The sequence below is a fragment of the Protopterus annectens genome, chromosome 13.part0 (genome assembly GCF_019279795.1).
Source record: "Protopterus annectens isolate FY-2018-M chromosome 13.part0, PAN1.0, whole genome shotgun sequence".
NCBI classification, from domain to species: domain Eukaryota; kingdom Metazoa; phylum Chordata; order Ceratodontiformes; family Protopteridae; genus Protopterus; species Protopterus annectens.
In genome coordinates this window covers 895,425,557-895,438,603 of record NC_056747.1, presented here as the reverse complement: position 1 = coordinate 895,438,603, position 13,047 = coordinate 895,425,557, and the positions used below count along the sequence as shown (strand labels likewise).

Below are 13,047 nucleotides of genomic sequence, written 5' to 3'. Positions count from 1 at the left end.
TGACAAAAACATGGCCCCTACTGATTACAACATCAACGGCAACCTGCTAAGCTGTGACAGACCTGGGTACTCGGGTTGATAACCTAACATTTGATCATCATGTAGTGGCAGTGGTCAGAAAAGCCTTTTACTTGGTTCAAATCATAAGTAAGGGGATTGCATCCAGAAAAAAGGAGGTTATTACCTCTCTATACTCCTCCCCCATTAGACCAATAATTGAGTATAATGCCTGGTTGGTATGTACCTCTCCAAACATCTGCACCAACTGGAAAGGCTACATAAATACCTCACAAAGAGAATCCATGGCCTCCAACACCTGTCCTATGCGGACAGGCTCAAATCACTATCACTCTATTCAGTATCATACAGATTGCTCAGAGGTGATCTGTGTCTCGTCTACAAGGCAATCATGGACCCTGCCCAAATAGAGATGCTCCATATCCGTAAGTCTGACTCCTCACGCATTACCTGTTCAAACGGCTTGAATATAATATGTGACATCAACAAAGCCTGCTGGAGAGACAGGTTTGTCTTCCAGAGGCTGCTCCATCTCTGGAATAGACTTCCCATACATGTCAAACAGAGTACCTCGCTGACCCTCTTCAGGAGTAACCTTGATGAGTGGATGGGAAACCACAAATTTGTCTCAGGGGTTCCATCGGTGTCCCTCACTGACAGGGGAGACAGGTGCTGACTGAGGTTACTTTTTGGGGATAAAATCTTGGTTATGCTTGCAAGGCCCCCAGGGCCATTAGCCTAGTAACCTCCTATGATAATGTAACACGTGGGTCATGACAGGCAAGTTCATTAAGGATTGTAAAACAGGAAACAGGTTGAAGGATTCTGTATGATCTACACTGATTGTTCCAGTTAGATGACGTGTGTGTGTGTGTGTGTGTGTGTGTGTGTGTGTGTGTGTGTGTGTGTGTGTGTGTGTGTGTGTGTGTGTGTGACAATGTCTGGCACATTTTTTTTTCCCCAAGTGCCATATTCATCTGAAATAGGAACTTCAAACTGCATGCGAGTTAAGTGGGTTGGGTTGGTAATGTGTGCATGTGCTTGTGATTTAGGTTACAGTAAGAGTTGGGTAAGGGGGTAGATTTAGTGGTGTGTGTATGTATGTGAGTATTTGTTTATTAGGATTAGACTAAGGGCTAGGTAAGTGAATAGATCTAGTTTGGTGGGTGTGGGTATGTGTGCTGCTTAGGGTTAGAGTAAGGGCTAGGTTACGGGATGGATACTGTGGTGTGTGTGCATGAACATTTGGGAATGTGTGCATGAACATTTGGGAATGTGTGCATGAACATTTGGGAATGTGTGAGTGAGTTTGTCAAACAGCAGTTCGTTCAAAAGTATGTTAATGAATGCTGGTGCATGTGAGTGTTTACAGATAAGGGTCAGAATAAGGACTGGATTACAAGATAGACGTACAGGTGTGTGTGTGTGTGTGTGTGTGTGTGTGTGTGTGTGTGTGTGTGTGTGTGTGTGTGTCTGAATCTCTGAGTGTCTTCTATAATGGCACTGCTAGGAAAAGGGTATTTTTTGTAAATTAATGTTTAGAGTGAGGAGAAGGGTTAGGGTTAGCATGCTTGAGTAAGGTGAGATGGGGTATTTATATGTAGAAGCTGATGAAGACTTTAGGTAAATGAGAGTGTTCTTAAAGGGACAATCCCAGAGTCTAAAATTCTGACCTGAAGTAACTTGTCCTGTTACCTCCCAGTTGTCACCCCACTTACCACTTCAACAACCCTACTCCTGGTTTCAATTTACTTTATGCAGCCCTGTTTTCATTCCCTCTGGTGAACACAATTAACGATATTCACTTCCTGAAAAACATTTCAGTCCCCGATCACTGGGAAACAACAAGGTTATTACATTTTGTGTGTGTTTATGGTAGGGGGGGTTTAGGCAAGACTCTCAGCGTTTACTTCTGATGAACTCGTCAAAAGGCTTATCTTAACTGCGCAGCTCTTTTATTTCCTTTATTTATTCTACATTACATAACTGTGAGCAGTATAGTCAAAAGAGTACAGTTTAGTGAATTCATACTAAATCTTAGCAGTCTCTTGACATATTCACCTTACTCTGTAGTAAAAAAAAATCAGAATTAGTGTGTATAACTGTACTGTACAGCCCCCATTGTGACAGTAGGTTTTGGGCGTCATTGTTTAAAATGAATCTATTGCACGTCACACTAAAACGTACACTTGGCTAGTATTCAGAGATCAAAAATGAGAAAAAGGAAAAGACGTCTACTACTGTTCAAAAGTTGCATCATTCTGTTGCTTTTTACAGAGCAAGTGGCAATTATCCATAACATCATAGCATTTAGCTAGCACTCAGAAATCCACATATGAAATGAGATGAACAGAAAACTCTGCTTACTAAAGTTTTAGCTTTGCATTGCTCATATGCCTCCTTGCAAGGCAGTGGCAAGTGAGGTCATAAAATTCATGAAAGGCTACTTTTCTCTGAAGATAATGAAATGACTCAGTGAGAGCTGTTGTAAGTACAACTGTGATTTGAGATGGAATTTGACTGAGACCATTGAAACTTTCTGTAAGCAACACTCCCCCAATCCCAGCAGCCAAAGCTGGGACATGCTCAGAAAGCCAGACTAAAAAATGTAAACAAATACCAGATGCAAAACAAAACATCTCTGGGACTGTCCCTTTAAGAGAAATACATGGCTGTACATGAACTTTAAAGGCACAACTCTTTTGTAGGTTTAATTAGACATATTTTTGAATTTCAGTTTACACTGTGGTCTTCCTAAAAAGGTAACTAGTCAATCAGGCTGAATGGATGGAAAAAAGTTGATAAAAAGAGTATTCAAGCTAGCCTGAGTCATACTGGACTAAATTCCATGCTATACTGCAGTCACAGGAATGCTTACAACCAGAAAAGATCTATATCCACTTGACTGTTTGACATTGAAAATGGGGAATGGTAAGGCTGTTCTCAAAGGTTCCAGCTGAAACCTGGCTACAGGATGCTGACAATGCACACTGCAATGACAGAAGACCCTCGTTTGCTGAATTAGTGATCCTGTTATGGAATGACCTGTTTCTCAAGTGTGGAGAAAACATTTAGCTATGTTACAAATGGTGATTAATGACTGTTCTGGTCATAGTGACCCCTAACGGAAGCAGCCGAAAAGAGAAGAATGACTGTTCTAGTCATACAAACATATAAACTATGATATCTGGTGATGAGCACACATTCCAGGAGCAATCTGCTTCCTGCTAGAAATTACAGTAAGCAGGAATGTATGACTATGTTACTTCCACTAGCCTGTTCTTTAAACAGTCATTATCACTTTCTCCAAAAATGTTGTAAAAAGGTAAGCAAAACACTTTTCTACTCCCAATACAAATGAATGTGAACTTAAAAGACTATCTGGAGGAAGATACTGCCCTCTTCTGTACCAAGAAAACTCCTCCAAACCATTTTAGACAACTCTTTGATATAGCCTCCAGCCATTCCCCCACTGTAGCAATCATATAAGCAATACTTACTCCATTCTTAATTAGTATCTGATAATTAACATCAGCATTCCCAATCCTTAAGGCCACCAGAAGTGATATTAGTGTGGCTCCTAAGTAAACTCAGATCTGAATGCTCATCTGACATGAACTAACTCCATACCATGCACCTTCACCTACCTGCTGATGTAATCATGTCATACATATGGATGAGTAGTTGCTCCATATGAGAGGGGAAAGAGGATGAGTGCCCTTCAAAGGAAATATTCCACAGTTATGTCCACACTTACAAGTGGCGATGATAATTATGTGGCCATCTCCCTGCCCTGTCTTTTTGGTATACTGCCGGAATATGTGCAGGACCAACAATTAACAGTTGCATGGAACTACAGGAAACTCTCTCTCTGTATCTAAGTTACAAATACATATACATATATATATATATATATATATATATATATATATATATATATATACACAGATATATATACATATATATATAAAAATATATATATATATATATATATATATATATATATATATATATATATATATATATATATATATATATATATATATATATATGGGTCTACCTGAGATGGTCGACAAGCCATTTGATCGACTTTCATTTGGTCGACAATTCATTTGGTCGACAGGCAGATTTGCCTCCCTCCCCAATGCTGTGCGACCCTGGGGTTGATATATATAGTTAGGGGGGGGGGGCACAGCCCCCCACATAAAATTGCTTGTCGACCAAATGAATTGTCGACCAAATGAAAGTCGATCAAATGGCTTGTCGACCATCTCAGGTAGACCCATACACACACACACACACACACACACACACACACACACACACACACTCTTTGACACCACAGGATGCATGTTAGTTTGGTTAATCTCATGGATATAAACCTCAAAATACAGACGAAGGGAACCATACAAAAGAAACATTTTTGGAACTTACTAAAATTCTGAACACACATCCATTCACAGCTACTGTATAATCTGTCCCAACAGGAAAAGGGCAGCTTGGCAGTATAATGGCTTTCCAATTACCTTAACTTCAGAACACAAAGTGTCAAAGAAGCAAGAATATGTTCTGAGAACAGCATGCTGGGATCTCATTTTTTCTGTTTTTGTTAATATCTGCCAAAACTTGGACAGATAATGACATTCTGCCATATTAGGACATCATCACTATGTAACATTTAGCCAGCATCTTCTCTACCAGCCAATCAAAACTTCAGTTAACTTTTTCAGAAAATGAAAAAACTTTTCATTGATCAACTCTACTAGAAGCAAACTATCCCCTTAGTAAACAAGTTAGCTAGACAAAATCAACCACCAAGTGATCAAATTTGCATTAAGAGACATTAAGAACTTTGCAGCATAGTGCTCTCTAAACTTGGTTTGCAGACTTTTCTTTATCAAATGAGCAATACAGAACTAAAATGTACAAAGCACTAATTCTTTGGGCCTCCTATTTAGGATATTACTGAATTTAAGTCCAGGTTTGAAACTCCTACAAACTCTAAACTCAGGACTGATTTACTATCAACAATTCCAGTACTCACCTCTTTAATGGTGATCACACTTTCAGTGTAGCAGTTTGTGAATTCTGCAAAAAGCACCATTTGCACACAAAACCACACCTTACATTCAATTAAAAATTATATGTACACCATTTAAGAAGAGGTTCCTGCATTTTTAATGAGGATGGACTTTGTAACTCCTCCAGATGATGACTTCTTTGCTACCTCAAAGCTATAGTCCCGCTAATGAACTAATTCATTGTGTTTGCACAGGATGCAAAATGAGCTTTATGTGCTTTTGATTAACTGTCGGATGTCTTGCAATATCTAATATGCACCATTTGTTTCTTCCTGCACGAGTTATGTAAAAGGAATGGTACTCATCAGTTACATTTCCAAGACAAACATTTCAAACAACACTGCACTATATAGCCTGTAATGTAACTTAGTCTCCAAGACTGTGCTTATGCAGGGGCAGCTAGTGGTAAAAAGTATGAAAATTAAATAGCAAACAAATCAAAGTCTGTATAAGCACTGCTAAAAGACTATTTACTTGAATGGCTGTGCATCATCAATCCGGTTTCCCAGTTGTGACTCATGAGACTTGCTCCTGGTAAGTGCTGGAAAATTAGGCAACAGTTGAAACACTTTTCGAGAAGGAGGTGGTGGTGTCCTTGCAGGTGGTTTTAGCTTATTTTTGACTTTTGCTGGTGGTGTGGCTGGTGGAGTGCCACCAATGGCATAAGCAGCCTTAGGTCCCAATCTACCACACTGTGCAGGTGGAAAAGGATCTGATAAATTATCTGTATTAACTGAAGGTCCATGGCTTGTATGAACAAAGTCCGAAGAAGGGACTGCAGATACAGATGCAGAACGTGGTGAGCAAACATTTTTCAAAAGCTGTGGAGAGTAATGTGCACGCAAGAGCCCTGCAGGACAAGAATGTTCCAAATTGAGTGTAGAAGTAGAGCCTCGTCGACTGTCAGCTGCTTCACACAAAATCATATCCTCTCTTATTTCTTCACCTGTTCATGAAAACAAAAAAACACATTAACTATAGAATGCAAAATAAGTCAGTCTTTAAATTCATATAAAGTGCTTGTAAGAAACATATTAATATGTTTATGGTCTTAAAAGAATTCTGGACAAAGCTTTATTACCCATCTAGTGCTTCCTTCCTGCTATATCAGGTTATCAGAAAGCAGTGGTAGTCCAAGCTAATACGACTATTCTTTTGAAATCATGTATAACTCAGTGAATCCTATCCAATCTCCAGAAGCCCGTACCACACTTTTACTTCCAAGTGTTTCACAAAGACTAATGTGCCTGAGAATATCAACTCCGAACACATCAAATGCATTCTGCTAAAGCTTTCCTTCTGAATCCGTATTTACTTCTTGTAGCAGCCGCCTGTTCTGCTAGATGTAACGAGATGTTGGCTGTCAGTCTCATAAACTGTGTAGCAGCCACAATGCCTATTACAAGTGTTCCATCCAGGATGTTCAATATTTTTTCATCCTCATTAGTAATCTCTTTCCTTTCAAGTACCCACAAGTTTGCATAAATTATGATGAAATACAACTTCTTACTTTACATACAACTATAAGACAACAAGCAGAGTTCTAACTAGTACCAACTAATGTTAACATAGACTAGAAATTACTTTCAAAAATCAAATTCAATGGCTCAGCCTTTATGACAAAATACATCCAAAATATATGAAAAAGCTGGAGCTATACACTGCAATCCTGGTTGTTGTTGTGTCTTTCGGCTTTTCCCAGTTAGGGGTCGCCACAGTGGAACTCCGGTCTGCTAATGATTGGTAGTTGACTTTTACGTGCCGAGTTACCAGCCCTGATGCACAACCTTCAACGAAGGTATGCCCATTCATGCATGTCTGCACGCAAAAGACGCTCTAGCTGAGAATCAAACTGGACAGCGTCTTACTGTGAGGCGACAATGCTACCGCAGCACCACCACCGCGGATTATACACTGCAATCCTGGTAACTATCCTTATTTACAATTATACATGAATGCAGTGTACCTGATTTATGGAAGCAAACTACACTCACACCACTGAATATATGTGGAGTAACATAAACCACATAGCTTCAGAAACCATAGACCCTTTGGACATTTACATCCCCTGTCAAATATAATAATGTACAATTCACCTGTAGATAAACAACTACATAAATTAATATAATCCAATTAAAAATACACATGATTTCAGAGCTAGCCACAGTAGAAAAAACTGCTGCAAACAACCTGGCTCTATGTAGCTATGAAAAGAGACAAAGACCAACAAAAAATTGCAACATTCTTAGATTTCTCAAAGGCCCTCAGTGATGTGAACTAACCTTTCCTACTAGGCAGTGACATGACAAAGAATGTAGCCAATCCATACTAAAGTGGTTCAAAAGCTATTTTGCAGACAGAACTCATATCAAAATTCGGCCAGTTCCCATACAGATTTTGTACCCTAGGGATCTATAGTAGGACCACATATAATGCACAAATACTATAACATGTTGAAGACTTCATACTTCTGCATAGTTCTAATAACCCTATTCCTCTTCTCATTAATTAAATACTGCATTTAGCAACCTTAGCTTTTGGCTTCAACATATTTTAACTGAAAAAGGAAACCTATTTAACAGAAAATAAAATTAAAACTGCTGTATTTGGAAAGCTAGATAAAAACAAGACCTAATTGCCAGAAAGAAAGCATCCTTGGGATCTCAGACCTTAAAGAAATAGACTCTTGACTAGAAATCCCTTTGTAGATTTTATCAAAATAAGCTTTCAGGATCCTACTGATGTCACCATGAAGGACCTTCACATGAAACAAGGCAGTTGTACGCTGTCAAAACATTTCCTGCTGCCACATGTTCTAGAAGTACTACCGATACCTAAATTCATTCATGGGACACATGCCGTGGAAAAGAAATCTAAACTAAAATAAAAATTAAAAGCAAAGTTTTCTCAGCAATACAGATGTCCACAAAATAATAGCTAAATAATTTACTCCAACCAGCCATCCTCCTTCCACAACTAATGGCTATCCGTAAAATCTAGGGAAAAATTATTTTGGGTAACCTTTACCTTCAAACTGTTACACAAACATTGATGCTCAGATCTACCCAACTTACTGTACTACTTCTCTCCTAGTACAGAACATACCCAATTCCTAAATAAACAAGCACACAACGTCTTCAAAAACAGGAGATAAAAGTACACAGCAATTCCCATCCATCTAACCAAAATGCCCTTTCTACTTGCATCACAGCCGCAAACTCATTCACATCATTTAAAGCAGCTCAGTTTGGCAGTCATATTATATCATGCATGTAATACCTTAAATCTCCAGCAGTGAAGGTGCATGGGTATATACAAATAACACCTTAAAATCTTTAGCTTGGCTGAGTCTTTATTGCAGTTTCTACAGAATGGCTTGTCTGTGTGATCTTTTTACCCATTGGTTTATATCTATTTGGGATATTCTGTAGGTACTCTAACATTTATGGACATCAGGGTTGATTTTAATTTCTGTATTTCTAGAGTATAGCCAAACAATCCATGTTTGATATACTGATGAGGTTGGAAAAAGATCAAAACATGACATGTCTACAACTACTGCAGTTTGGTTTTACTGGTCTGAATGTAGCCATAAAGACTCAAAAAGTAAAAATCCATGTGCATTCATAAGCCATGTGGCTGAAACACTGGTATGTCCTTAAGAGGCCATGGGCATATATTCCCATGGGCCATCACTACAACAGGTTTAAGGTATCATCACAGTGAAGACTCTTAACTTAGATGAGTCTTTATTGCAATTTTCCTAAATTGTCTATGTGACCTTTTTACCCTTTGGTTTGGATCATATCATGCACGCAGATTCCCTTGGGGTTATCTTCATTTGACAATCTGCACAGTAACCACACTTACTCTTACTTATGCTGTACAAACTTCATACTATTGCATCATCTGCTGCCTGTGCACATCTCTACATTGCCCTAGTACTCTGAAATTAGGTTATCACTTAAGCAGCCATAATTATATAATGCACTTTTAATGTGTGTGTGTCTACAGTTTTCATTTGCCTGCCAGTTTTCTTATTTCTGTCACACATACATACCATATACACACACAGAAGAAAAATACATTTATTTACAATACTTCAAGCATAAGGCATACATTGATGTATGCAGATAACTACTGTGAGTTTTCAATCAAGCAGTTTATACCAGTCTAGATTACAAGTGTACAATATATGTCAAATGCATATGTGTTTGTGCAAGTCTGTATGTCTGTGTGGGTGTGTGTGTATATACACACTATTTTTTTCCAGCACTCAAAACATGTAGACCCAATGAATCTCTTCACTTTAATGGAACAAGCGGAACTCACTGGAAATTAAAAGCACAGTTTTACTCAGTTTAACTTATTATTTATTTATTGCATTTGTTTACCGGGAAGGTCCACTGTGCCTAGGTGAGCCCATTTTCAGTGGAGGCCTGGGGAGAAAAGCTCCACATAAAACCAAACATGTTACAGATTACAATAAAACATAGAAATATAGTCACAGTTACATAAATAGCTGGAAGGCAATACATAAAATACACAGACATATTTTATTTATTTATTTTTGTTAACCGGGTTTTTCCAACTGGGCTTGTAGCCCATTTTCAGTGGAGACCTGAGGAGAAAAGTTCCAGTAGTACATTTTTAAAAAAGTACAATTTTAAACAATATTGATATAATAGCAGTTATAGGAAAAACATTCACATATGTTGGGTTACATGCATAAAGTTAAAGTTGCATTAAAAAGAAGCTTAGTAACATAATTTTACATTGATATAGTTCAATAGGTCAACAATAACTTTTTTTTGTCTGTATAAAATTATGCAAATGCATAGTAGGCACATTGGAGGGAGATGTGCAATGAGGTACTAAGTATGGACCTTTTGAGGATACATAAAGGGAAGGAAGACTAGGTGGGGTCATGGCAAGGGCAGGTCCCGGAATTAAGAAAATAAGCTTTTAGTTTATTTTTAAAGTGTGAGGTGTGGGAGATTGAACGTAAGTCAAGGGAAGTTTGTTCCAAGCATGGGCAAGGGAGTGTTTGTAGAGTAGTTTGCCTACTGACCTTTTTGGGTGGTAGATATCAAGTAATTGTTAGTTACAAGTACGGAGGGTCCGGGATGGGATGTAGATGGAGACTAAGGAAGATAGAGATGGACAGAAGGGGGTTTTATAAAGAATAGAGTGTAGCATATAAAACTGATACTGAAATTGGGGAAGTTCAAGTCATTGAAGAGAGTTTAAAGAAATGCAGTGGTGTGAGTTGTATGGGGAGTTAGTAATGAATCTGTCTATTTTATGGTAAGTCTGTTGGAGCTTGTTTAGAGTGGAGGCTTGAATATTGGTGAGAACTGGGGCGGTGTATAAGAGGGAAGGGAGGAGGAATGCCTGGCTTAGGGTAAGTCTAGATTCAGGGGGTTAGGAATTTTTTGTTCTGATATAGCAGACCTAGTTTCTGGTTTGTTTTTTTTATACACTGGAGTATGTGTAGGTTGAACTTTAATTCATTGATAATGACCCCTAGGAGTGTGGGTGTCAGGTTGGATAGTTGTATTGTTAGAAGATGTAATAAAAAAGGAGGTTTTGTGATGAGAAAGAGAATGGGGAAGGAAAAGTAGGAGTTTGGTCTTTTGGGATTTAGGATCAGTAGGTTGTGAGAGCGCCATTGTTCAGTGGATAGTAGGGCTTATTGGGTCAGGGAGTGTAGTTCAGGAATGTTATTTAAGATGGATATAAGTGTAGAGTCATCGACATACTGAATAAGGGCAGATTTTTTGCATGAGGTGTAAAGATCATTGGTGAAGATGTTAAACAAAAGGGCCCCCAAGATGGAGCCTTGGGGAACACCAGTGGAGATGGGAAGGAAAGGGGAGGATCATGAGAGCCATTTGACAGATTGTTCCCTGCCAGATAGGTAACTATTAAACCAGGCAAGTGCGGAGGGGGACAGGTGGAGATTTGCGAGTTTGGATAGTAGTAGATGACATATCGTATCAAAGGCTTTGAAGAGATCTAGGAAGAGACAAGAAATGAGTTTATTGTTGTCTAGGGCCTCTGCAATGATTTGAGTGAAGGAGAGGAGGGCAGTGGTGGTGCTGTGGTGAGGACAAAATCCATGTTGGGTAGGGGTAAGTAAGTGGTGTGTGAGGAGGTGATTGAGAAGCTGCGAGTGAATACATTTTTCTAATATCTTGGAGAGGGGGGACAGAATGGCAATGAGTTGGTAGTTTGAGGGGTCAGTGGAGTTTCCACCTTTATGAAGAGGGATAGTAAAGAAAGATTTCCAAAGGGTGGGGACAGTTGATTCCAGAATAGATCGATTAATTAGTATAGATATAGGATAGGCAATTGAGTCAGCAGCAAGTTTGAGGAATATAGGAGATAGATTGTCAATGGAAGAAGAGCAAGGTTTTAGCTTAAGTAGTAAAGATATGATGTAAGTAATGGGAACTGGCTCAAATGAAAACAAAGCTGTGTTAGTGGGACTTGGAGTGGTGGGTGTCGAAGTAGAGTTTGGCTTAGAGGTTACCAGATTTTGGATGGAAGAGATAAAATGTTTATTCAGGAGGGTAGCTGTTTCCTGAGAGGAAGAGTTAGGGTATGGGGAGGGATTAGAGGGCTTTCCAGGATAGAGGATGTTGTTGAGAGCTGAACAAAATTTTCAAGGATTGGATTTGTTGTTAAGCTGAGCAGAGCTATAGTATAACTTTTTATCATTAGTTGTATGTTTTTTGCAAGGTTCCTCAGTTGCCTGTATTTCTGAAGAAGAGGTGGTTGTTTAGTTTTAGTCCAGGTTTTCCAAGCACTATCTCTTTGTTTCATAAGGGGCCTAGTCTCCTTGGAGAGCCAGGAGCATGATTTGATTTTACTCTGATCTTCCTAGAGGGAGCTAAGGAGTTTACATATAGTTACAGTTACATAGGCAGCTAGAAGGCAATGCAGTAACAATCTTAGGCATTGATTTAACTATGATATTTAGAACATATCAGAGTACATACATATTGACCAGTTGAGTGGAAAGAGAAGGAGTAGAGTGGGAGTGGCATAATGGGATAAGAAGGCAGTAGGTGTGATTAGAGAGGATTATTTCTGACATGGGCATAACCAACAGGAGGAGAGGTGTTGTCTAAGAGATTTTTTTAAAGAGTGCAGGGTATGTGATGGAGGTTACTGTGGATGGGAGGGTATTCCAAAGTTTGAAACAGTGAAGGAATATGGCATTTGACCGGCTGGCAGTTGGGATTTGTCTACTTTAAGCAGTGTTTTATTTTCTGATCTAAGAGGTCTATTTGGTTGGTACAACGATAGTAAGGAGGAGAGAGAGGGACATGCTTGGGTCGGGAGGGTGGCCTAATGGTTAAGGTGTTTGCCTTACAAACACAAGGTGCAGGGTTTGAGTCTCACAAGAGATAATTGGCTAGACTTAAAATAGCTCACAATGGCAGTTAGCTTAGTACTAAACTATGAACCTATGCTGTGGATTTATATATCACTTTATGTGCAGTAGTTAAGTGTAGGCAGTTGAGACAGAGTGGTAGCTCAAGCCAATTTAGTTGTTGCAGCGAGGAACAGTGGTGTGATGAGGATCTAGCATTTGTTGTAAATCTGATGACCTTACTTTAACATGAGTCAAGCTTTGTTTTAAGAGATGAGTGAATATTTGTGAGGATAGGGGCACCATACAGCAGGGATGGAAGTAGAAAGGCTGAGGGTAGAGTCTTTTTAGCAGTGCTGCTGAGGTAACAGCTATGCCTATAAATGGGTGCCCAGTTTCTGATGTGTTTTTTTGATGTTATTGAGTATGTGGAGATCAAATGTTAGGGCTTCATCAATAATGACTCCTAACAGTTTAGTACTAGAAATTACTTCAATGGTGCTATTATTTTAGGAGTGGATAGAGAATTCAGTCCTATTTAGGGAAGTATTTTTTTGGGAGTGAATA

General features: G+C 38.9%; 1 protein-coding gene across 7 annotated transcripts in view; it reads right to left on the bottom strand.

Moving 5' to 3' along the window:
* The window catches only part of KSR1 (kinase suppressor of ras 1), a 1,687,803-nt gene that overhangs the window by 708,348 nt on the left and 966,408 nt on the right, over positions 1-13,047 (bottom strand). For all 7 annotated transcript variants that reach the window (XM_044054644.1, XM_044054643.1, XM_044054646.1 and 4 more), the window contains exon 4: positions 5,574-6,045. In XM_044054644.1, the coding sequence (XP_043910579.1) occupies positions 5,574-6,045 (472 nt within the window). The remainder of the gene's footprint in view (positions 1-5,573; positions 6,046-13,047) is intronic.